The sequence below is a fragment of the Lagopus muta genome, chromosome 10 (assembly GCF_023343835.1).
Source record: "Lagopus muta isolate bLagMut1 chromosome 10, bLagMut1 primary, whole genome shotgun sequence".
In the NCBI taxonomy this organism is placed as follows: Eukaryota; Metazoa; Chordata; class Aves; order Galliformes; family Phasianidae; genus Lagopus; species Lagopus muta.
In genome coordinates, this window is record NC_064442.1 from 19,179,367 (window position 1) to 19,199,889 (window position 20,523).

Genomic DNA, 20,523 nt, shown 5'->3' on the forward strand with positions numbered 1-20,523 from the left:
TACCCTTTGGTTCAAGCAGGTGCATCTCGTTGCTGAGGGGTGAAGCGCTGGCCCAAGGGCAGCGCTGGTGGTTCCCAAGGAAACAGTGCCCGTCCCGCTTCGCTCATTGTCTGCCGTGGGAGCCCCGGGAGGGACAGGAATGAGGAGAAAGCAGGGATATCACCTGCAAGGAAAATCAGCCAGCAGTGCCTGAGCAAGCCTGCGTGGCCCCCGCATCCAGCCCCAGGCTTTACCTCAATTAAGGAAAAAATAGTTCCCTTGGCAGATTGGTGGGGGAAAAACACTGCAGAGGGTTTTCTTAATGTCGGAGAGGATGGGATTGTTTCCGTGCTGACTCCGAGCTCCTGCTTCGCTCTTGGCTGTGGGCTGTGGAGCGGAGAGGCTCGGCAGGCCTGCTGCTATTTTTGGCCGTGACAAGCTGGTGATGGGAGATGAGGGACGGTGAAAGCAAAGTGTAGGGAACATTCATTAGCAATTATCCCTGCCTGCAGCCTGATTGGGGTAACTGCTGGGGACATCTGATAGCCACTTAATGTGTGTTCAAAGCACCAGCTCCAGAGAGAGGGCGGGTGCTGGCGAATTGGTGGCTGGCCTTTGCAGGAGCCTAGCGCGGCTCCCTCTTCCAGCTTGTGCTCAGATGCTCCATTTAACCTCCAGCTCTCTGCATTAAGCTGCCTGGAGACCTGCTTTTTTTCTTTTTTTTTTTTTCTTCCCTTCTCCCTGCTAATCTCTTCACAGCTAGGCTCTTACAAACCTGTTAGCAGCAAATTGAAGCCTGGCCAGCGTGCTTGCAGGGACGATGGGAGCTTACATCTGCTTGTGGCTGGGCTGAGCGAGGAGGGGAGGGCGGTGGTTGCGCTGACGCAGCCATGCGCAGAGCATACGTGGGGTTTTGAAGCAGCAGTTGGCAAACTGCTTGCAGCCCACGGTGCCCACTGCCTTCCGAACAGCCATCTTGCAAGCCTGGTATGAGGTGGCAGAAGGGCTGGAAGGAGACCAAATTGTTTTTTTTTTTTCACTGCAGTTATATTGTGCAACCCCTTTCTTCAGAGCTTTCTGGCTTGTCTGTGGTCTTGGGAGTGGGTTTTTCCCTTCTCGAGGGACAGCCTGGCTTCCAGACTTACTTAGAGCTCGTTCCAGCCACCTTCTCTTAAATGCTGAATCGATTCCTAACAGAGGCAGCACTAAAGCCCCAGAGTAGTAAGTCCCATCTTATTTATACCCCCAAGATTAGAACAATGAGTGCAGTTGGAACTGGGAGGGAACATTCCCCTATCAGGCTCCCAGTTGGGTTGGATTTTTGGTCTCTGGCATTGAAGAAGTGTGCTTTGCCCTCTCTTCACTGTGGAGATTTATTTAAAGAACGAAAAAAAAAAAAAAAGAAAGAAAAAAAAGCTGTTGCAGGCCCTTTTTACCGGTCTCTCTGCTCTCTCTGGCACATTAGATCTGGTCTTTGGCCTTTTCCTACACTCTTGCATTTGCTGAAGTGCTGAAGGGCAGTGGTTGCAGTCTGTGGGGTATAGTGGTTGGGAGCAAATTTTTTCTCAGCATCATCAACTTATTGATTGTAGAGCGACTCGGCTGACCTCTTGCAGTCCAGAGCAGAAGCACTGACCCTTCTGTTGCTGGTCTAGAAAAGCTGCAGACAGTCGATAAAAACAGTGGGATGGAAATGCCATTGCCTTAGGGAAGCATTTTAGGGAGAGGTTATTGTTTGAGGAGGAAATTGGGTGGGAAGAATTGCATACAGCTGAACAGAAGGAGAACTTTCTCAGAGCGGCCAAGGATCGTAAATGTCATTAAAAGCCTTCCAAAGTGCCAATGGCACTTTGAGAAACGGGTTTTTTACTCATTAGGCACTTGGGCAACTGTGGAAAATTGAACAGAGACAAATGTGCTTCACGTCTTGATGCCTGTGTCTGTGATCAGAACATAAGTCAAGCAGGTCGCTGCTGATAGGAGAGGCGTCTTTGGAGTGTGGCAGGTAGGAACTGGGCTCCTAGTGCTGAGCTAAGCTGCAGGAATAGCTGTGCTGTTCTCCCTCAGTGCTTTTCCTCAATCCTGTTGATGTCTGGACAGCAGTGGCAGCGTGTTGTTGTGTGCTGATATGTAGGTGAGGATCTGCAGCTCTGTTACGTTGCTCAGCCCCAGCGTGGTGATGGCACGTGATGTTACAACAGGGTGCTGGTAAGGGAGCTAAGTAGCAACAGCAGCTGGGAAATGCTAACTCCTCTGGTGATCTCTGGGAATGAAGTCTGCTGCGGTAGTTCATATTCACTGCCTACAAGTGCACCAGGGAGAGGCTGTGCGCTTGGTCCTGGTGATGTGTCTTCTGGCAAAAGATTATTTGACTGTAGCAGCCAGGAATATTCTGCCTTGTCGCTCACCAGGATGGTGTGGGAGAATTTGGGGGTGGGTACAATAGAAAACCCAAAATAGTGTCTTGGTGGGGGGCTCCTGCCTAGCATTCTGGGCTGAGATGCCAGAGGAGGGACTGAAGCTTTTAAAATGCAGGGCACAGACACTGCACAGATTTGGCAAGTGTACAGAAATGTACCCTGGGAGAGGAGATGAAAGGCTGTGGTGTGGAAACGTAAGCCCAAGCCACAGCTGTGGCCTCCATCTCGGCCTTGGGATTGGGTTAAGCTTTTCGAGCTGAAGATTTGATCCTGGTTTTGGGTGAGATCTGTCAGTGGAGAAACAAGCTCGGCTGCTCTTAATGCCTGGATGCCTGTTAGGGATATTTCCCGTTGTGGGGGCCTGTGAGATGTGTGAGAGGAGCGCTGTGGTGTTCAGATCCACCTAGGAGAGGTTTGTGAGGACCTCTGTGGTCTTGGACACGCAACCTGAATGAGCGGAGGCCAAACCACGTGTCATAAACAGGGACACATCACTTCTGTCTCCAGGCGGTTAGGATGGTGGCTTCAGCCCCACAGCTCTATGCTGTGGTCTTCAGAGGCCCCGCTAGTGCGAGAGCTGCTGGGGAAGTCCAGTGCCTGGCTGTGGAAAGCCAAGCAGTCACCCGTGCGATAGCAAGAGCAATAAAGCCGGGCCAGCACTTCGCACTCACCAGGCGTTGGCTTGGGATATTCGTACTGGGGCTTTGTAACCTTCCAAGATCCTCCCTCCCTGCAGATGGGAAATGAAAATCCTTGGCATCAGCACAAAGCGGTAGAAGCAAGTCCAGTAACGTGGCTTAGGAGAAAAAAAAATAAAAGGAAGAAACTTGTCCAGCACCAGATCAGTGCAGCAGGGCATCTGCAGGCCTTGCAGATGAGCGTGGCTCTTCCTCTCCCAGCACAGGTGTTGCACAGCGCAGCTAAGCGCACGTACATCTCTCGCTCGGAAAACGTGGCCCGTGCTGTTGTAAAATGAGGGGGCTGGAAACGCTTTCCAGTTGATCCACTCCTGGTGTCAGGCTTCTGTAAATCTCCCCTAACTGCCGGCAGCGCTGCCAAACCCCGCTGCGATGCAGGAAAAGTGGGTTGCTCCCTGCTCTGCTCTCCGTGCCCAGCTGTTCAGGACACATCCAAACCCATCTTGGCAGACCGGCAAGAGAGGGAGAGCTTTTCAAACATTCCGCCTAGAAGTCATTTGTTAGGAACAAATGGGGGATTTGCCAGGACACACTGCTCCATCTGGTCTGGCATCCTGTCCCATGCATACAGCAGCCTCTCTGGATCTGCTTGAGGAAAGCAAGGGGGGAAAAAAAAAAAGGCATTTTTCCCGCAGAAGAGAAACCGCTTCCGCTGTGAGCTTGAACAGGCTTTCCTGGGCTCAAGCTCCTGTGCTGCCCTGTTCCTCCACTCTGCACATACCTACCGGCACTAGGCCTGCAGCGAAGGATCTGAAGGGACAGTTGCTATTTACACTTTTTTTTATTATAGTTCTGCATTTCACTTTTGCACAGCAGTGAGGGTGAGCTGCATCCAGGCAGCGTTTCCATGTGCTTCCCACCCTGGGCATTATTTCTTTCCTTTTCACTGTGGTTAATGAGAGAAGCACTCTGTTTACACTCTACCTGTAAAATTCCCTGGTGCTTTCACCACAGTGAAATCTCTCAGTAGACTTTGAGTTCCTGTCCCAGGGTGCCTGGCCCAGAGGAGCAGCCAACTACTTCAAGCCATCAACCTCACTTGATGCAAGCTGTGTAAGGGCACTTTACTGAGGCAGAGCTGTTTCTGTAAAACCCTGTTTTACACCTTTTCAGTAATGGTTTGCCTGGAAGCGTTTCCTTTAGTGCTGCTCCTCACTGTAGAGATCTTTTCACACCCACTGCAGTTTGTCTGAGTGTTTTGTGCATGTGTCTGTGTTTCACAGTATCCGGATTTGAGCCAGGAATCTGGGTCTCCATTTGTCTTTATCTGCACTAATCCCCAGGAGATGGTTGTGAAGTTTCCCATCAAAGGAAAGCCCAAAATCTGTAAGTAGTAAAGTTTCCACAGATGCCCTCCTTGGCCTTTCTTGCCTGCTCTCCTCACCACCTCTGCTTGCCTTTGCCATATGAGTTCACAACCTTTGCCCTGCGCTCTTTGATCTGTAGGTGTTTGTTTAATGATTCAAATACATCTGTAATATTTTTGTCTTTGGTTCCCCTTTCCCCAGATGTTGCTTCCTTCCAAATACATGCCTCTTCCTGCCTCTGCAAACACTTGGGAATCATGGTGCTCATGTGCTCTGAGGAAACACATGCCTGCAGCTGATCTGCTTCTGGCATGAGTGCTTGCAGGCTGGTTTGGGATGTGAGGCAGGAATCATAGAATTGCAGAATGGCCCGGCTTGGAAGGGACCATAAAGCCCACCCAGTTATAACCCTCTGCTGTGAGCTGGCTGCCCAGGGCCCCAGCCAGCCTGGTCTTGAGCACCTCCAGGGATGGGGTCTCTTGGCAGCAGTGCTGGTGCTTCACTGCCCTCTGAGTAAAAAATTTCCTCCTAGCATCTAACCTAAATCTCCCCTCTTTTTGTTTAAAGCCATTCTCCTTTTCTGTCGCTCTCTGCTTGTGTAAATGTCGCTTTCCCTCCTGTTTTGAGCTCCCCTCAAGTCCTGGAAGGCCGCACTGAGGTCTCCCTGCAGCCTTCTCTTGCCCAGGCTGAACACCCCCAGCTCCTCAGCCGTCTCCATAGCAGAGGTGCTGCAGCCCTGGCAGCATCTCCGTGCCTCCTCTGCCCCGCTCCAGCAGCTCCGCACCCTTCCTGCGCTGGGGGCACCAGGCCTGGGCGCAGCACCGCAGCTGGGGCCTCACGAGGGCAGAGCAGAGGGGACGGTCCCCTCCCTGCCGCTGCCACCCCTCTGTTGGTGCGGCCCAGGATGCCGGTGGCTTTCCGGCCCCCAATGGACAGTGCTGCCTCGTCTGTGGCTTTCATCCACCAGAGCCACCGAGTCCTTCTCCGCAGCGCTGCTCTCGTGAGACCTTCTCCCATCTGTGCTCACAGCTGGGATTGCCCTGACCCAAGTGCGGCACCCCGGCTTGGCCTTGCTGAACCTCCCTGGGTTCACGCAGTCCCGCTCTGTGAGCCCACCCAGCTCCCTCTGGATGGCATCCCTTCCTCCTGTCGTATCCAGCACAGCGCTCGGCTCAGTGCCATCCGCAAACTGATGAGGGTGCACTCGGTGCCACTGTCAAAGTTTGTCCTCACAAGATGAGCAGGTTGTGATGGCGCTCAGGATGGCCCATGCTGAGTGCTTGCTTTCGTTTTGGCAGGAGTGGCCTGAAGCAGCCAGGGCCGTAGGTCCAGATGGACGTGTGACTGCGGGCCAGTGGGGATGGGATGTCCTGGCAGAGCTGGCGGTGAAGCACTGCAGCATCTGTCTGCACTCCGCTTGCCAGCGTTGTTCGTCCCTTTTATGAGCCACCAGCCCTCCACAGGCTGCCAGTTATTCCTGCCCACTGCTGTAAAAAGAATGGAGGATGTATGCAGCAGCTGGGGAGTCTGCAGTCAGCTCTGTCCTTATTAGCAACCTCCTCACCACACAGCCTGGGGAAGGCACTGAACATGCTTTCAGGGGATGTGAAAAATTAATTTGACAGGCTAAAAGCAGCATAAGCAGAAATAGTCTTGGCTGTTTGTTTAGCAGAGCTCATGGCTGGCTTTCCTTTCTCATTTGCAGCATGCTTCTCTGGGAGTAGTTATCTAGCGGCGCAGGAGCGGCAGGGTTTCTCAGGACCGCTTTATAAGGCCTTTTGAAGCCCAGTGTGGGTTTTTGTGTTGTTTTTGAGGGTTTTCTCCCCCCTTCTCTGCTCAAGTTCTCCCATGGCTGTGCTCGCTCCCCGGGCATTTGGCAAATACTTGTAGTGTGCTGAGCAGGTCGAGGGGTAAAGTGATGTGGTTTGTCATCCAGCTTTTATAGCGGCATCCTGGAGGAGTGTTCAGCCAGTGGCAGCCAACAGTGCTTGCTGATCTGCAGAGCTCGTGCGAGGTCTTGGATCTTGCTAGTGGCACTGTCCTTCCACCAGGGACAGGTCTTTTCCAGCGTGCTGCTGAGCACTCAGGGCCATGTCCTCCTTTTTGTACATTTTTTTTTTAGCCTCTTTCTGCTCTTGTTCAGTCTCCCTGGTGCCACCGTGTCCTGTCCCTGTCACATCTGCCTCCACTGAGCCTCAGCTGGGGCACCGCCTGCCCCCCCCTCTGTCACATAGTCTCCTTTGTGTTGTGACAGTTTCCTGCTTGGAGCAGGATCAGTCTAACAGCCTGGAAGGAAGCTGGCTGCGCTGGCGGCTGCTCACTCCCGCTGCTGGCCTTGCCTTCCCTGCCCTCCTCCCCACCAGCTCTGCCATGAGAGCGCAGGAGCTGCAGTGGCAGGGATCTTGGAGCTGTGTGTCCCCTCCAGGGTGTGTGCCGGCATGCTGAGTCGCTCATAGGAGGCTTGTGATGGATGGGGAAGGAGCAGGGAAGCCATCACCCACTTGTCGTGGTGGCACGCTATTTTAGGAGGAGCTGGCTCTGCATCTGATGCAGTCTGAAGTGTGGCTCACATCCCCACCTGAGCTCATCTTGAAGCCTGGATCGGCCGTGACAAAATGCCAGTTTGTCTTGTTGGGAAGCCGAGCCAGTGCAGCTTTTCTTGCCAGATAACAGCATGGACCTCACCGCAATGACATCTGAATGATTCTCCATTGCAAATGAGTCGTTTCTAGCAGCCTGGGGAAGGAAAAAAAGAAACAGAGCTCAATTTGCTGCCAGGGTTATTGTTTGCATGGAAAGGATGGGCATAGTGTTTGTGTCACATTTGTGACCGTGGCTTTCCCCAGACATGTCCCTGCTTAGTGTCAGTGCGTGAGGACAAAGCTCAGCTGTGGCTCTTGTGGGAGATCTCCTTGCATCTGGGCACAGCTTCCCAAAGCCGCCATTGAGCAGCACGGAGGTGTGGGGAGGTGAGGAGGGGGGAGAGGGGACGCATTGCGGTGCTGCCGGTGAGATGAGAGTCCTTAAATCATTGAGCGTAAAGAGAAGGAGACCCTGGGGCCGTTGCCTTATTTTTAGCCTTTTCTTAAAGGTTACCCATGTGACGTTTTATCTTTGCCAGCTGATAGAGCAGAGGAGCCCGCTGATCACTTCTGGGGCCTGGGAGGAGCAGGCAGTCACGCTAAGGGTAAAGCTAACAACCCAGGATGTGGCTGAGCCTCGGCAGTGGGAGACCAGAGCACGGAGCGAGTGTGAAATCAATGCTTTTCTCTTGCCAAATCCCCCCGGTTTGGTGACTCGGAGGGCTGGCACATCGCTTCCGGCCGGTCTGGCTTGGCCCACAGGTGCCCAGTCTGCTGCTGTACGTTTGTGACGGCAGCACAGAGGAGCTGTGCTGATGCCCCATGTCCTGGGAGTTGCCCTGAGACACCAATGGAGTCTTGTCCCTGCTCCCAGTTTCAATGAACCCTTGCTCGTGTGCTTTTTTTTTGTACATTTTTTCGTTTCTGTACCTAGCTGAGAGCAAGGCTGACCCAAAAGATGGAGGGGGACAGTTTCAGGGAAGTTGCTGTGGTGGAACAAGCGGTTTTGTAGTCTGCTGCTTTTGGAAAAAGCACTGTTGGAGTCATCTTTGAGCTGAAATGAGAAATGTGCTCAGTTTGGTGCAAGTTGACGGTGGGAGCAGCTCAGAGCCCGGTGCATCGCATCCCCAGGAATGCCCCCGACCACACTGCAGCAGGGAGGCAGGGTCAGGGTGAGGCAGCATGACACCCGCCTCTTGGCTTTCCTGCCCCCCAAGTGCAGTGTCTTGAGCTCTGTGCTACGATCGCTCCCCAGCAGCAGTGCTGGATGACAATTTGCTCTCCTCCGCACGGGAGCCCCCCCGCAGCCCCCGGCTCGGTGTGGTGCCCGCACAGGGGAAGCCACGGCGGCTGGGAACGCCTGGCTCCTCGAGCACGATAATTGAATGTGACAGCAACACACTAACGAGGAGACCTCGCTGCCTCCAGCTGATTTGCATTGGAAATAGCATTTAAAAATAAAGAGTGATGAGGGTTGCTTGTTTTTTTTTTTTCCCCTCTCTTTACAGGGAAGCTGGATTCGAAGATCCATCAGGGAGCGAAGAAGGGGTTAATGAAGCAGAAAGCGGCGGCGTGAGCGGGCCCGGCGGAGCAAGCGGGCAGCGGCCGGCGCGAGGCGGGCAGCAGGCGGTGCGGCGCGGCGCGGCGCGGACACGGCCTCGGCGCGCGGTGCTGCGTCTGTCCTCGGGCGGCATTAAAAGGAGCGCTGTTCCCAGCCTGCATCTCTGCTGCGTGTGGCCAAAGAGCGGGCGGCGGTCACGCGCCCTGTCTTCCTGTGGAGAAGATGGATCTCCCCGTCTTTGCCCCCAGCCGCTCCCCGCGGCCGTGCGCGGGCGCTGCGCGGCTCCCTGGCCGGCTGCCCGCCGCGCTCAGCGCGACGAACTTCTGCCCGATTCCGTTCCCCCCTCGTAGTCCGGAGCCGTTCCGGCGCTCCGGCCCCGCGTTTTCCCCTCCGCCGCCGCCCTCCGCTCCGGACTCCGCGCTCCGCCTTTTGCCTGGCGCCGGCTCCGGGCTGCCGCGTCCCCGCGGAGCCGAGCGCGGCCGAGCGGAGCCGAGCGGAGCCGAGCGGCCGTGCCCCGCGCCGCCCGCCCCGCCCCGCCCCGCCCCGCCCCGCCAGGCGGACACCGGCGCGGCCTGCGCGAGCGGCCCAGGCGGCATGGCGGGCCCGGCGGGCGGGCCTTAGCTGCCCGCGGCCCACCCGGCCCCATGGAGGAGACCTAGGGCCGCCGGGGCGCGAGAGAGCGGGTGAGTGCGGGGGGAGCGCTGAGCGGCGCGGCGGGTACGGCGGGGGGGGCCGAGCTTCGGGGCCCCCCGTGCGGGCACCGGGTCGGGGCCCTCGTTCCTCCCGGCGGAGCCCGTTGGGGCCGCCCCCCCACCCCCTCTTTTCCGCCCCCAGCGGTGCCCGCCGGGCCGCCCCCCCCTCCTCCCCTCCCCCTCTCGAGCGTTAAGGCCGGGACCCCCGCGCCCCCCGCGGCCGTTGTGGCCCCGAACCGCCCCTCGGCGGCCGTTGGTGCCGGGACCCTTCCGCCGCCCCCCGTCCCGACCCCGTCCCCAACGGCTCCCGGCCCCCCGCCGCCCCCCCGCGAGACCCCGCGTTCCCCGCGTTCCCCGCGGCCGCCGTTCGGCCCCCGGTTGCGGGACGGTTCTGCCCGGGCCGGGGGTCGCTGCCCGGTTCGGTCCCGCGTTTCCCCGCCGGCCGGAGCGCCGCATCGAGCCGCTCCCGCGGCGCTGCCCGCTCCCTCCATTGTGTACACGGGAAGGTCACCGGTTCGGGCCCCGTCTGTCACGCCGCCCCCCCGCGCCTCTCCCCGCGGGGCCGTGTCGCGGCGGGCGGTGCTCGCGGCCTTCCTCCCCCCCTCCCCCCGTTCCCCCCGTGGTGCGGGGCCCGCGGGGCCGCTCCGCGCTTTGTGCGTGGCTCCGCCGTAGGACTGCGCCGCGCATTTCTGCTCTTTGTTGGCAGCGCACGGCCGCGCGCGGCGCTGGGAGAGCCGCTCGGCTCCCATTGATCCGCGCCGGGAGTTCGGCCGTGGGGGGGCTGCGGACGGAGCGCCGTCCCCTTCGCGCCCCGCTCCCGTAGAGGCTCCTTCGGCCCCGTCCGCCCGCGGCGCGATGCGGTGCTTCGGCAGAAGCGGCCCCGCGTCGGGGCCGGCCGGGAGGAGGTCGCTGATGGAGCGAGGTGCCGTGACCTGTAATAGAGCGTGGCCGGGGCTTTTGGGCTCGGCCTCTGCCCCCGGACCGCTCAGCTTTCTGAAACGCGTTTAGTCGTGAAGAAACGGCTCGCTGAGCACAAGAGCGGCCGACAGACGCGCACTGCGTTGGTGCCGGTAGCGTCCCGGGGCTCAGCGGTGGCGTCGGCAGCTCCTTCCAATTGCCTGGGGACCTTCCCCCGCGAGCGGGACCCGTCCCCCAGCGGGGCCTTTCCTTGCTTTCCCATGGCGGCGGTAGGAAGATCCGCTCTGCATCGCATTGCTCTCGGCCTCGGGCAGGCGTTCCCACGCGCGGCCGCACTCTGATTCGGATTAAAGCGCTGCTGATGCAACGCGGGTGCCAGATGTAAGGCGGTAAGCCTCTTTGTCCCTTTTATCCAGAGCCTTATGTAAAGAGGATGGTATTTATGGTCCCAGGTACATCGTTTTGGGGATGTGTGGCGGCACGTGCTCAGATGCTCTTACGCGGTGCGTAAGGGAAACGTGGGCTTTGGGGTCTGCGAGGTGTGGGGCAGTTCCCTGCTGAGCTCCGGGTGAGGTCGGTGCTCGGTTGCACAGCAAAGCCATCTCCCTGACTTTGGGTTGGGAGGGAGATGGGGCTGCCCACAGCCCGGCCCAGCTGGCTGCCGGTGGGATGGCTTGGAGCCGTTTGGGTGCGTGCCTTCCCAAAGCCCAGGGAGGCGGCCCGTGCCAGTTGTTCTCCCGTGGCGCCCTTATTGGGATGCTCCACAGGCACCCTGTGCGGTGGTCCGTCTCCCTGCGGCGCCGTGCTTCCATCGGGCGGCTGCGGCGGTGGGCTCCGCTGGTCCTGTGGTTAGAACGGGATGGAAGCTCACCCCGTGACTTCAACTCTCCTGGGGTGTTTTTGTGCATTTTTTTTGAAGGAAATGTCCATCTTGCTTCTGGCAAAAAATCTGTTTGCTAATTGCAGCCAAGGTGTTGTTTTGTTTTTGCTGCACTGAGCATCCCTCACGTGCTAAGAAAGTCGGCCTCACCTGAGCACCAGGTGTGCGGGCAGGCAGGAGGGCTGTGGGTCAGCTCAGGAAAATCTTACGGTGTTAATTAAACTCCTGACTTCTGCAGTTTGTTTCCTACTTTCTGGAGTGAGAAACAAAAAGGAGAGGAGAAAGTATGTTGTGCTTTTACACAGTGGGCACGGGCAGGCTTTGCAGCATGGGATTTCCGTTGAGCTGCCGTGGGCCGCTTGGCCTCGTGGCAGCCTGAGGATGACGTCTGTGTGCCGCGCTCCGTCGGGTGTGACGTCGCTTTGCGCCAGGATGGCGATGTATCGATACAAAACAAGGTGATTTGGGGACCATTTCCATAAATGTGATGTGCCCTTCCTCGGGGCTGATGGAATGGAACCTCTCTGGAAGGAGCCGACGTGCTGCTGGCACAGCGATGGGAGCCGGGGCTCTCCAGCTTCCTGCAGAACGGTGCCTCTGCAGACAGGCTCTGCGGCGGGACTCCTCGTCCTGCAGATTTCCTCTGTATTCTTCTGGTTTCGACATTCTTTCTCTTTGTGCCCATTGCCACAAGTAATTAAAACTGGACTACAGCTCAAAAATAGGCCGAGTACACTTTGATGCATGATTCTAGCTTTTTTTTATTGTGTTCCATTACATGCTGGCTAATTCACAAAACTCGGTCATTTGCAATGGGCCATTAGTGTGAATTAGCAACTTTCTGATGTATATCATAGCATTGCAAATGGGCTTTATTAATCTGCGAAACACACCTATTTATTATCCTTCCCATAAGAAGGAGAAAGGAAGGGGGGGGGGAGGTAGAAAAAAAGTGCTGTTGGGATTTCTTGCTCCGATCCTCAGTGTGCCACGTTTGTCACTGCTTGCATGTCTCCTCCTGCGCTTTGCAGCCTGGCTGGCTTTTCCCAAAGCGTTCCCAGGCTGGTGCCTTGACAGCAAGAGGGATTGCAGCTGCACCTCCGGTCTTCTGCTGCAAATGAAGCCTCTGCTCGTCTCGCCAAGGTGCCCTAATTGCTTATTGAGTGAGGGGAATTAAAGGCGTTAATAGGAGAAGTGGCAGCTCCTTCATTTTTGGAGTGGCAGAGAGGTGTTCTTTGTCCTCCGAAGGCTGAGGTGTGTGTAAGCCCTGGGGTGGCTCCAGGCGCTCTCCAGTGGGTGAGGACAGGCTGCCCGTTGTACGTGGGGCTTTGCAAGGGTGTAGCCAGACCGGTTTGCAATCCACACAGCTGCCTTGGTTCCAGTTTCCTGATGGAGAGGGAGAACCAACCCCCAGATTTGTCCCGTATGTCCCTGTGGGAAGCGTCACGATGCGCTGCTCAGTGCCAGGCTTTGCTCAGATGTCCCTTCTCCAGTGTCTGATGGTATTTTTGGCATTCGGCGGGAGCAAACCGTGGGGCGCGAGGAGAGCACCTGCGCCAGGTCCAGAGCTTTCCCAAGCTCATCCTGGCTGCACGTTGCTTGCAGGAGTGCAGATTTTGGGTGAGGACGGTGCTGTGATTCTTGATGGTTTTGAACCACCACATTGAGGCTGCCCAGAGCTGTGGGTGCCCCATTCCCCAGAAGTGACACGGCTATGGATGGACCCTGAGCAGTCTGAGCTGCGGGTGGGCGGCCCACAGCAGGGCTGGGAGCTGAGCTCCATGGTCTCTGTGGTCCCTTCCAACCTGAGCCATTCTGTGATTGTGTCCCTGGTTCTGGACAGATGGGAGAGCTGAGCTCCTGGGATGGGAGCTGCTCCCTTGTTCCCCTGCTTGTTCCTCATGGCAAGGTTTCTCAGCTCCTCTTTCCCAATACAGCCACGTGTTGGGAGCACTGGGTGCTGCATGGATGTGGACCTGTGGATCTGGGTGAAGCTCTTGGATGTGTTCAGCTCTCAGATTTTGAGTTCTGTGAGGCCGTACCTACGGCAGGACCTCGAGACAGCGATTTTGGCCATGGGGTTGCATCCATCCATCCCCATACTGGGGGGGAGGGAGGGTGAGAAGAACATTTGTCTGTTGTCCTACATGGGAGGGAGAGGAAGTGATGCTAGGTGCCTTCACGTGGCTCTGCAGGCATCAGTGTGCCTTCCATTGACAGTGTCATTTCCCAGACATGGGTTTGTGCTCTTAAAGTAGGAAGTTCTTGGATTTCTCTGCATGTTGGTAGAGAAAACCTGAGAGGTGTTTGATTCGGTGTGGGGTAGGCAGCTGGGAAACAATGCCATGGCTGTGAAGTGCCGGAACAAAGTAATTGTGAATCTGGAGGTGTGTGTGCTCGGGGCGAACGAAAAATGGTGACTTTGGTGCTGACACTCCCAAAAGCCATTTGAGGATGAAAGAAGAGTTGTTCCCGTTTTTCCCATCTCAAGACACTAGAGAAGGCCTGAGACGTTTCGTCCCTTTCCTTTCCCCCTTGCTGTGTGCCTCACACCGGTGACGTCGCTGCCGGTGACGCCGGGCTGTTGGGGCTGAGGGGCACGCAGTGCTCTGGGCTCTGGCTTTGCTCGGTGCCTCCTTTGGGACGCTGGGCTTTGTCAGCCACCCACTGGGCTCCTCCTGAGCTGTGCTGCATGCTGGAGCGGAGTAAGCATCAGAGGGAAGAAGAGTTTTGGCTAACACAGCAAAACCTGCTCTTCAGATCTCATGCCGTGTGCCCATATCTCGTCGTATCTATGGATTCCTTGTAGTAATTTACGTTCCACCTTGCTGCAGGGTTGTGTTTTGGGGTTACCAGCAGGCTGGGGAGGGGTGGATGCGAGCTTGAGTTCTGGTCTGAACCACAGCTTTTGCCTGCTGGTGTGCGTTACGTTGGCGTGCAGTGTGTGTTTGGAAGTGGGTGGGTGTCACGGCGGATAGATCTGCTAAACTCTGCTCTGCAGCCCTCCTGCCCCCCCGCACCGCTCGGCTCTCGCAGCTCCCTGCTTTTGCACTGCCCACGTTCGGCTTTCCCCAGGAACGCCAGCACATGACTCAGCCGCTGGCTGCCCCGTGTCAGGTTCATCCCCGGTGTCACAGCTCCGCCGGCGGAAACTTGGAGTCCCGGCGTAAGTTTCTGGAGCGCTCGCTGGGCTGCGGTGCATGCTGGAAGATGTAGTCTCGCCGGGGTGCACCTCCATATTAAACGAGGAGGCTTTGGCTCCATTTTATTCAAATGGGGCTCAGCCTGCTGGCTTCTGGCAGCGTGCCCGCGCCATCCCGCTCCAGCCGGGAGCCGCCGGAGTTGTGCTGGTGCCCGGTGGGAGCGCAGCTCCTCCGCGTCGCTGGGTGCGCCTGGCGACGGCGCGGGGCGAACGTGGAGCCCTGCTGCCCTGGGTGGCACTCGAGGAGGGTGTCATGGCCAGGCGCCTTTGTCTGCTGCGCCTCGAGTGATGCACGGGGGAGAGCAAGCCCTCCTCCCTGCTGGATTTCTGGAGCTGAAAGCAGCAAGTGAGTGAGGAAGCTCCTTTGTGCAGATTTCTCCGTCTCCTCTTGTGTGTGCCAGCTGGCTCTCATTCAACATTTCTCTTTTTTTTTTTTTTTTCCTTTTTTTTTTTTTTTTTTTTCCTTTTTCCCTCCCCCATCTCTAGAGAGAGGGGGCGGGGAGAAAGGGAACATCTTAAAAAGAGATCTGCAGAAAAAGACACGGGAGTTTCTTCACAAAGATCCAACCCAAACAAGCCCAGCCGGGGGATTATGAGCGAGCACAGCGGCCCTGAGAAGGGGAACGCGTCCCCTCGGAGCTCACTTTGCTCGTAAAAGGAAACAAAAAGGGATCTGGTGCTGGGACGGCATGCAGGGAGAAGGGGCTGGGGGCATGCCTTGTGGCCAGGCCCCTCGGGCCCCCGGCTTTCTGTCCCCTTCTCCTCTTCTCGCTTCCTGAAAGTTACGCAGGGTGAAAAGTAGCAGTCAGTCGTGTCTGGGAGCCACCAGAGGCTGCTCCTGGACGGGGATGAGCCAGCCCTTCTCCGTTGGGGCAGGAGCAGCACTTCCTCCAGCATCCTGCCACCCCTCCCTGGGTTCCAGTACCACGGTGCAGGGCTCGGCCAGACCCGGCATGCTGGAGCACTAAGAGCTGGGGCTTGTGCAGCTTCCCGGCTCTCTGCTGGGTGCTTTTTGAAGTGCTCTGTTTGAATAGTTTCCTCTAGGTGTGTTTGCAGTTGGCTGCTTGCTCCCAGAGTGAACTTTCAGGTTTGTCTCTAATACGCTGGCTCCTTCCCAGCACGGAGATGTGGATTGGAGAGGTCTCGGCACCTAATGGAGCTGAATTATTCATGTCTGGTGCTGCGTGTGCACAGCATTCCCAAGCAGAAAGCTGTCTCCTTGTTGGATCTGTGCACCAGGACTGCTCTTAAAATGCTGTGCTGGCAAGGCTCCAGCCAACAAGTGAGCACACGCTGCTCATGGTGCACGGGGATCCATCCGGCAATGGCGGGAGGTGAGTGGCAGTGTGAGGTGTGGGGACCTGGACAACGTTTGGGGCTGTGGGAACCGCTTTACCTCCTCGTGTGTGGGTTGGCTTGCAGGGAAACACCCCGCATTGCAGTTCGGGGTCGCGGGCTGGGACGCGCCGCTTCTTCCCCATTCCTCTTTGCGGTGCCTTCAGAGCCCAGCCCGTTCCAGTTGGTCCTGTTTGAGCTCTTCCCTTCTTGGCAGGGCCTGGGCAGCCTCCTCTGTCGGGTGCTCGTGTTCTCCCCCTGTTTGCTGAACCTGTTTGCTCCTGGCTCTCTGAGGAGCCGGCTGACTTTTGGGCTCCTTCCGCCTTTTGTTGTGGGAGGTATCAGCAGCCGTGGTCGCCCACCGCTGCCGTTTGCACAGCTTCAGACCTAAGTCCTCGTCTGCTGCCTGTGTTCTCAATATTTCACCATGGCATGGAGCATTGGGGCGCTGTGGGGCCGGCTGTGCTGCCGTACCCCTCTGCACACAGGGCACGAGGCCATGGCTCCAGCATGGGAACGGAAGGGCCTGGGTGCAGGGTGCAGAGCGGGATGCTCCAGCCGTGTGTGCAGGAAGGTGGGCAGGAGGAGGAGGAAGGTGAGAGCAGCGCGGGGAGGCTTGGTGCGGCCGTCAGCACACACGGAGCTCCTGATTCGGCACTTTCTGCCGCTGAAATGAGAGGTCAGTGCTTTTCATTTCCAGCCTGCGTGCTCGCCCCTGGCTCCTGGGGTTCAAGCTCTCCGTAATGACCTGTCAGAGAGTGGATTATTGGCTGCGCGGAGCCAGGGATGCTGTGGGGAGCAGATGGAAAATGGTCTGGCTGCGGCAGCCTGTCTGATGAAAGAATCCTTGGCATTTTTACAGTGTTTGCATCTCTGGAAACGCACCATGAAGCTGCTTTCCAGGCTCCTGCTTGCTGGAGTTTGAAGAAATCTGTGTGTGTGTTTTTTTTTGTTTTTTTTCTGTTTTTCTTTTTTTTTTTTTCCCCCTTGTTTCTCTTGAAGTCACCTGTTTTTGAAGTGCTGCTCATCAATAGCAGCAGGCCTCAGGCACAGCAGAGCTGGAGGGGGGCCTCATCCAGATGGGGCTCAGGGCTTCCTCCCAGCTCTGCAGCTGCACGGCCGGGTGCGGTGCTGTGTCCCTGCACAGTGCTCCTGCCCCGCTCCATGCCGCCCTGCGTGTCCATGCGCCCCAGGGCTGGGATTTATTTCCCAGGGAGGCACTGAGCCCCGTGCCTGGCAACGGAGCAGCCCCCCCAGGCAGCCCGGCCGTGGGTGGCATCGGCAGGAGAGGAATCAATCCTCCATCCCAGGGCCGCGCTCAATAATTCAGAGGGAAATGGCGAGCAGGGAATGTGTGAGTAATGTCTTGTTGGAGCCGGGAGCTGTGACCTGCCAGGGCCTCGCATCGATCGAGGGACCGCTGCCAGATGGCTCCTGCTGCTGCAGGGATGTGAGGACGGTCGAGGGGACTCGCACCCTGTCGCCGGCTGGGGCGTGCGGTGGCGGTGGGGCGAGAGCTGGGTGCGGCTGCCCCTGTGTGCCATCCTCCACATGTAACTCCTCTCTCTGCTCTCCCTTCCAGCAGCGATGCCGTCACCTGGGCAGACCCCGAGCGCCGGCAGCCCGAGGACGTCGTAGCGCTGCAGACCCCGGGCAGGAGGCAGGGAAGAGCCTTGAACCGTGAGGGGCCGTTAACTCTAAGATGTCCTTGAGCAGCGGAGCTTCCGGAGGGAAAGGAATCGATGCGAACCCGGTAGAGACGTACGACAGCGGGGATGAATGGGACATTGGCGTAGGGAATCTCATCATTGATCTGGACGCTGATTTGGAGAAGGATCAGCAGAAGTTGGAAATGTCGGGCTCCAAGGAGGTGGGGCTCCCGGCGCCCAACGCGGTGGCGACCCTACCTGACAACATCAAGTTTGTGAGCCCGGTGCCGGGCCCGCAAGGCAAGGAGGGCAAATCCAAGTCGAAAAGGAGCAAGAGCGGCAAGGACAGTGGCAAACCGGCCCCGGGCAGCTCCTTGTTCACGGCCGGTGAGGGAGCTGGGGGCAAGAAGGAGGCTCAAGGACGCTCTGGGGATGGCGCGAACTCAGGGGGTTTGGGGCCTGCCGTCACCCCCAAGGGCTCAGAGAAGTCAGCCAAGGCGTCTCGCAGTGTGGCCGGCTCCAAGAAGGACAAGGAGGGCGGTTCGTCCAAAAGCAAGAAGGAAAGGAGTGAGGGTGCGGGGGCTCCGACGGAGAAGGAGCCTGGTGTGCTGCAGCCCCTGGCCCTGGCTGTGAGGGTGGGACAGTACGATGGTGGCCAGGGGACGGAGCCTGCTGCTGCCACCGAGCAGCTTGGGAGTATAGCTATTGACACAGGAGCTGCGCTCAACCCCTTGGGAGTTAAGTCAGAGCTGGAGGATGGGGAAGGAGAGTGCCGGCAGCTGAAAAAGGTCAAATCGGAGAAGGTAAGGAAGGTTCAGGCTGCGAAGGAGCGGTGGCAGTGCCAGAGGTTGTTGCGCTCTGCAACGTGCTGCTGCGTGTGGTGAAGGAGCAGGAGTGGCTCCTGTGAACTTCCCTGGTCCCCACGGCCCAGCAGGAGGAGCCCGGAGGGATGCGTAGCTCTGTGCCACCTCCGGCTCTTGGCACAGTGGGCACTGTGGGCTTCCAGCCTGTTGTCAGCCACAGCGGCCTTGCTGTGTGTGTCAGAGCTGCCTGTGGTTCCCCAAGAACTTCTTTTTTCCCTTGCGTCGTTTGCTGATGAGGAGACCTTCGTGTGCTGGTAAATGTGGGATCTGCACAGGTGCGTGGGGGACTGACAGGAGCCTCCTCACGTGGGGTGTGGGCTTTGCCCAGCTTGCAGCAACAGTCAGCCTGTGGCCACTGCCCTGCTGTGGGTGGTTCTTGTGCATTTCTCCTCTGCTGCTGCGTGGCACTGGTGCTGTGGCTGGGCAGGAGCAGCATATGGGCACACCCTGCAATTCAGTTCCAGGAGCCCTGTGGGTTGCAGTGGCAGAGTGTGCCTGATCTGTCTGAGAGCCTGAGCAGTGGTCTGGGTGCCCTCGGATGCACAGCTCTGTGTGCTCATGCCTACCGAAGCCCCTTTGTGCCGGTGGCGCCGTGCTCCTGCACTGGGGAGGTGTGCGGGATTGGAGTTGTGGTTGGCGATGTGGAAGCTGATGTGTTTCCTCTCTGGTTCTGACTTGCAGATTTTGGACACCGGGGCGGGGGGGGAGGATGGGGAGAGCTGCTGATGTCTGCAAGAATGGGGAAATGTCTGCGAAAGTAGAGCATAGAGCTATGAAAATACAGGCAGAAGGCTGGGGGAGAGAACAGGGAATGGAGTGAGTGGCTCTAGGGTCAGTCAGGAAAACAGGCCTGTGGGGCCATCAGCTGAAGCTTGTGAAACTAAGGAGTGGTGTGGAGAAGGTGTGCTATTTCATGTCCCTCCCAGCACCAAAACCCAGGTGAATGATGCTGGGAAGAGGAGCAGATGCTCTTTTGCATGATGGATTTGAATGGCTGCAAGTTGGGCTTGTGGAGGAGAAGCCCGTTGGGCACTTGTGTGGGGCAACCTCTTCAGCTTGAGGAGGCTCTGAGGCCGATTCCCATCTGGGGAGGGAGAGAGGGGAAAAACGAGGGGTAGGGATCCCCCTGCATGCAGCCACCTCTTGCCGAGCTCCCCTGCCCTCCTTTAACTTGGTCTGTGAGTCCCTGCTGCATCCTCAGCAGAGATGTGGGGGACAGGAAGGGGGCTCAGTTCCTGCATGGAGCCTTGTGCTGAGCCTTGCACGTGGCCCAGCTGCTGAGGTGCAGCATTTGGGGGGAGCAGCAGTGCTGGCCAGCCAGGGGATGTTAAGCATTAAACAAAAGAGCCTCCCAGCTCTTGGCTGCTGCTCCGGCTTTGTTTTGATTGAGAGCTTGTTCAGCAGGAGGAGGTGGTTTTTTTCTTTCTTTTTTTTCTTTCCCTGATGATTGTCCAGATGTGACGCTGCTGCAAACAAGGAAAAGGCAAACAGGAGCTGCTGGAGGCTTGGTTCTGCACAAAACCTTCTCTGCATCACGTGCACTGCAGTTTCGGGCAGAAGGCCTTGTTTGTTCCCCTGCGGATGCCATTGCTGCGTTTTCATCCCATGTTCTCTCTCCTGAAGTCAGTGTAGCTTTGCTCTGAGCGTGCTGGTGCTGATCTGAGGGTGAGGGGGCATGGTAAGGGGATCCAAACTGTGCCTCTGCTCTGTCTCATCTCCTCCCTGGCACTCATCTTCTTGTTTGTCTTCTTTGCTAGCAGATAGCACAGCAGGTTCACAGTGCTTGGAACTTCCAGCTCCATGCACCATTTTAGGTTTTGGTATTTCCTCCTGTGTGGGCAGCTCTTTTGCTGTGATGCAGAACTACCTGGGCAGCTTCTCTGCCTGAAGCTTGGAGGAGCCCTTGGAGCCCTTATTGCCCATCTGTACCCCACTGAGGTCTTGGTGCATGTCCCGCTGGCAGTAGGAGCTGCAGTCCCACCAGTTCCACTCCTGCAAAAAAAAAAAAAAAAAAAGCCCAGAGTGGCCTTCTTACCTAAAAATTATTGTTTTTCTTGGCTCACTGCTGCACCGTGCGGGGGTTCAGCAAAGCCCAGGCTGCTTTGTGGTGAGGATGAATGGGCTCGAGATGGTGGATTTGCAAGCAGATATGGCCAAGCAGGGATGAGGCATTGTGTGCCCAGCCTCATGCTTCAGCATCAGATTCCGAGCCCAGTGCCACGGGGGTGGTGATGGGCAGCGCCCATTGTGGCTTTGCTCTTCTCAGGGCTGAAGCAAAGGACACCCCTAGAAGGAAATGGCCAGGTGCTTTACAGGCGCTGCGGAGCGGTCTGTGTCCATCCCCTCTCTCCTTTTTCACCGTGGTTTTAGGGCACGCAGGGCGTCCAAACCCAACACTCCGAGGTGCTCATGGCTGAGGCTTCCCACCCTTGCTCCA

General features: G+C 57.5%; 2 protein-coding genes across 5 annotated transcripts in view; both read left to right on the plus strand.

Moving 5' to 3' along the window:
• Positions 1–8,891, plus strand: part of TRIP4 (thyroid hormone receptor interactor 4) — a 29,039-nt gene extending 20,148 nt beyond the window's left edge. Inside the window, exons 12-13 of one of the 2 annotated variants that reach the window (XM_048956348.1) lie at positions 4,321–4,423; positions 8,495–8,889. In XM_048956348.1, the coding sequence (XP_048812305.1) occupies positions 4,321–4,423; positions 8,495–8,562 (171 nt within the window). In that variant the 3' untranslated portion in view covers positions 8,563–8,889. Of the gene's footprint in view, positions 1–4,320; positions 4,424–8,494 lie in introns of both variants that reach the window. The other variant, XM_048956350.1, reaches the window with a different exon arrangement.
• A 208-nt stretch (positions 8,892–9,099) lies between these two features.
• The window catches only part of ZNF609 (zinc finger protein 609), a 36,839-nt gene continuing 25,415 nt past the window's right edge, over positions 9,100–20,523 (plus strand). For 2 of the 3 annotated variants that reach the window (XM_048955890.1, XM_048955888.1), the window contains exons 1-2: positions 9,100–9,230; positions 17,157–18,026. In XM_048955890.1, the coding sequence (XP_048811847.1) occupies positions 17,277–18,026 (750 nt within the window). In that variant the 5' untranslated portion in view covers positions 9,100–9,230; positions 17,157–17,276. The remainder of the gene's footprint in view (positions 9,231–17,156; positions 18,027–20,523) is intronic. The other variant, XM_048955889.1, reaches the window with a different exon arrangement.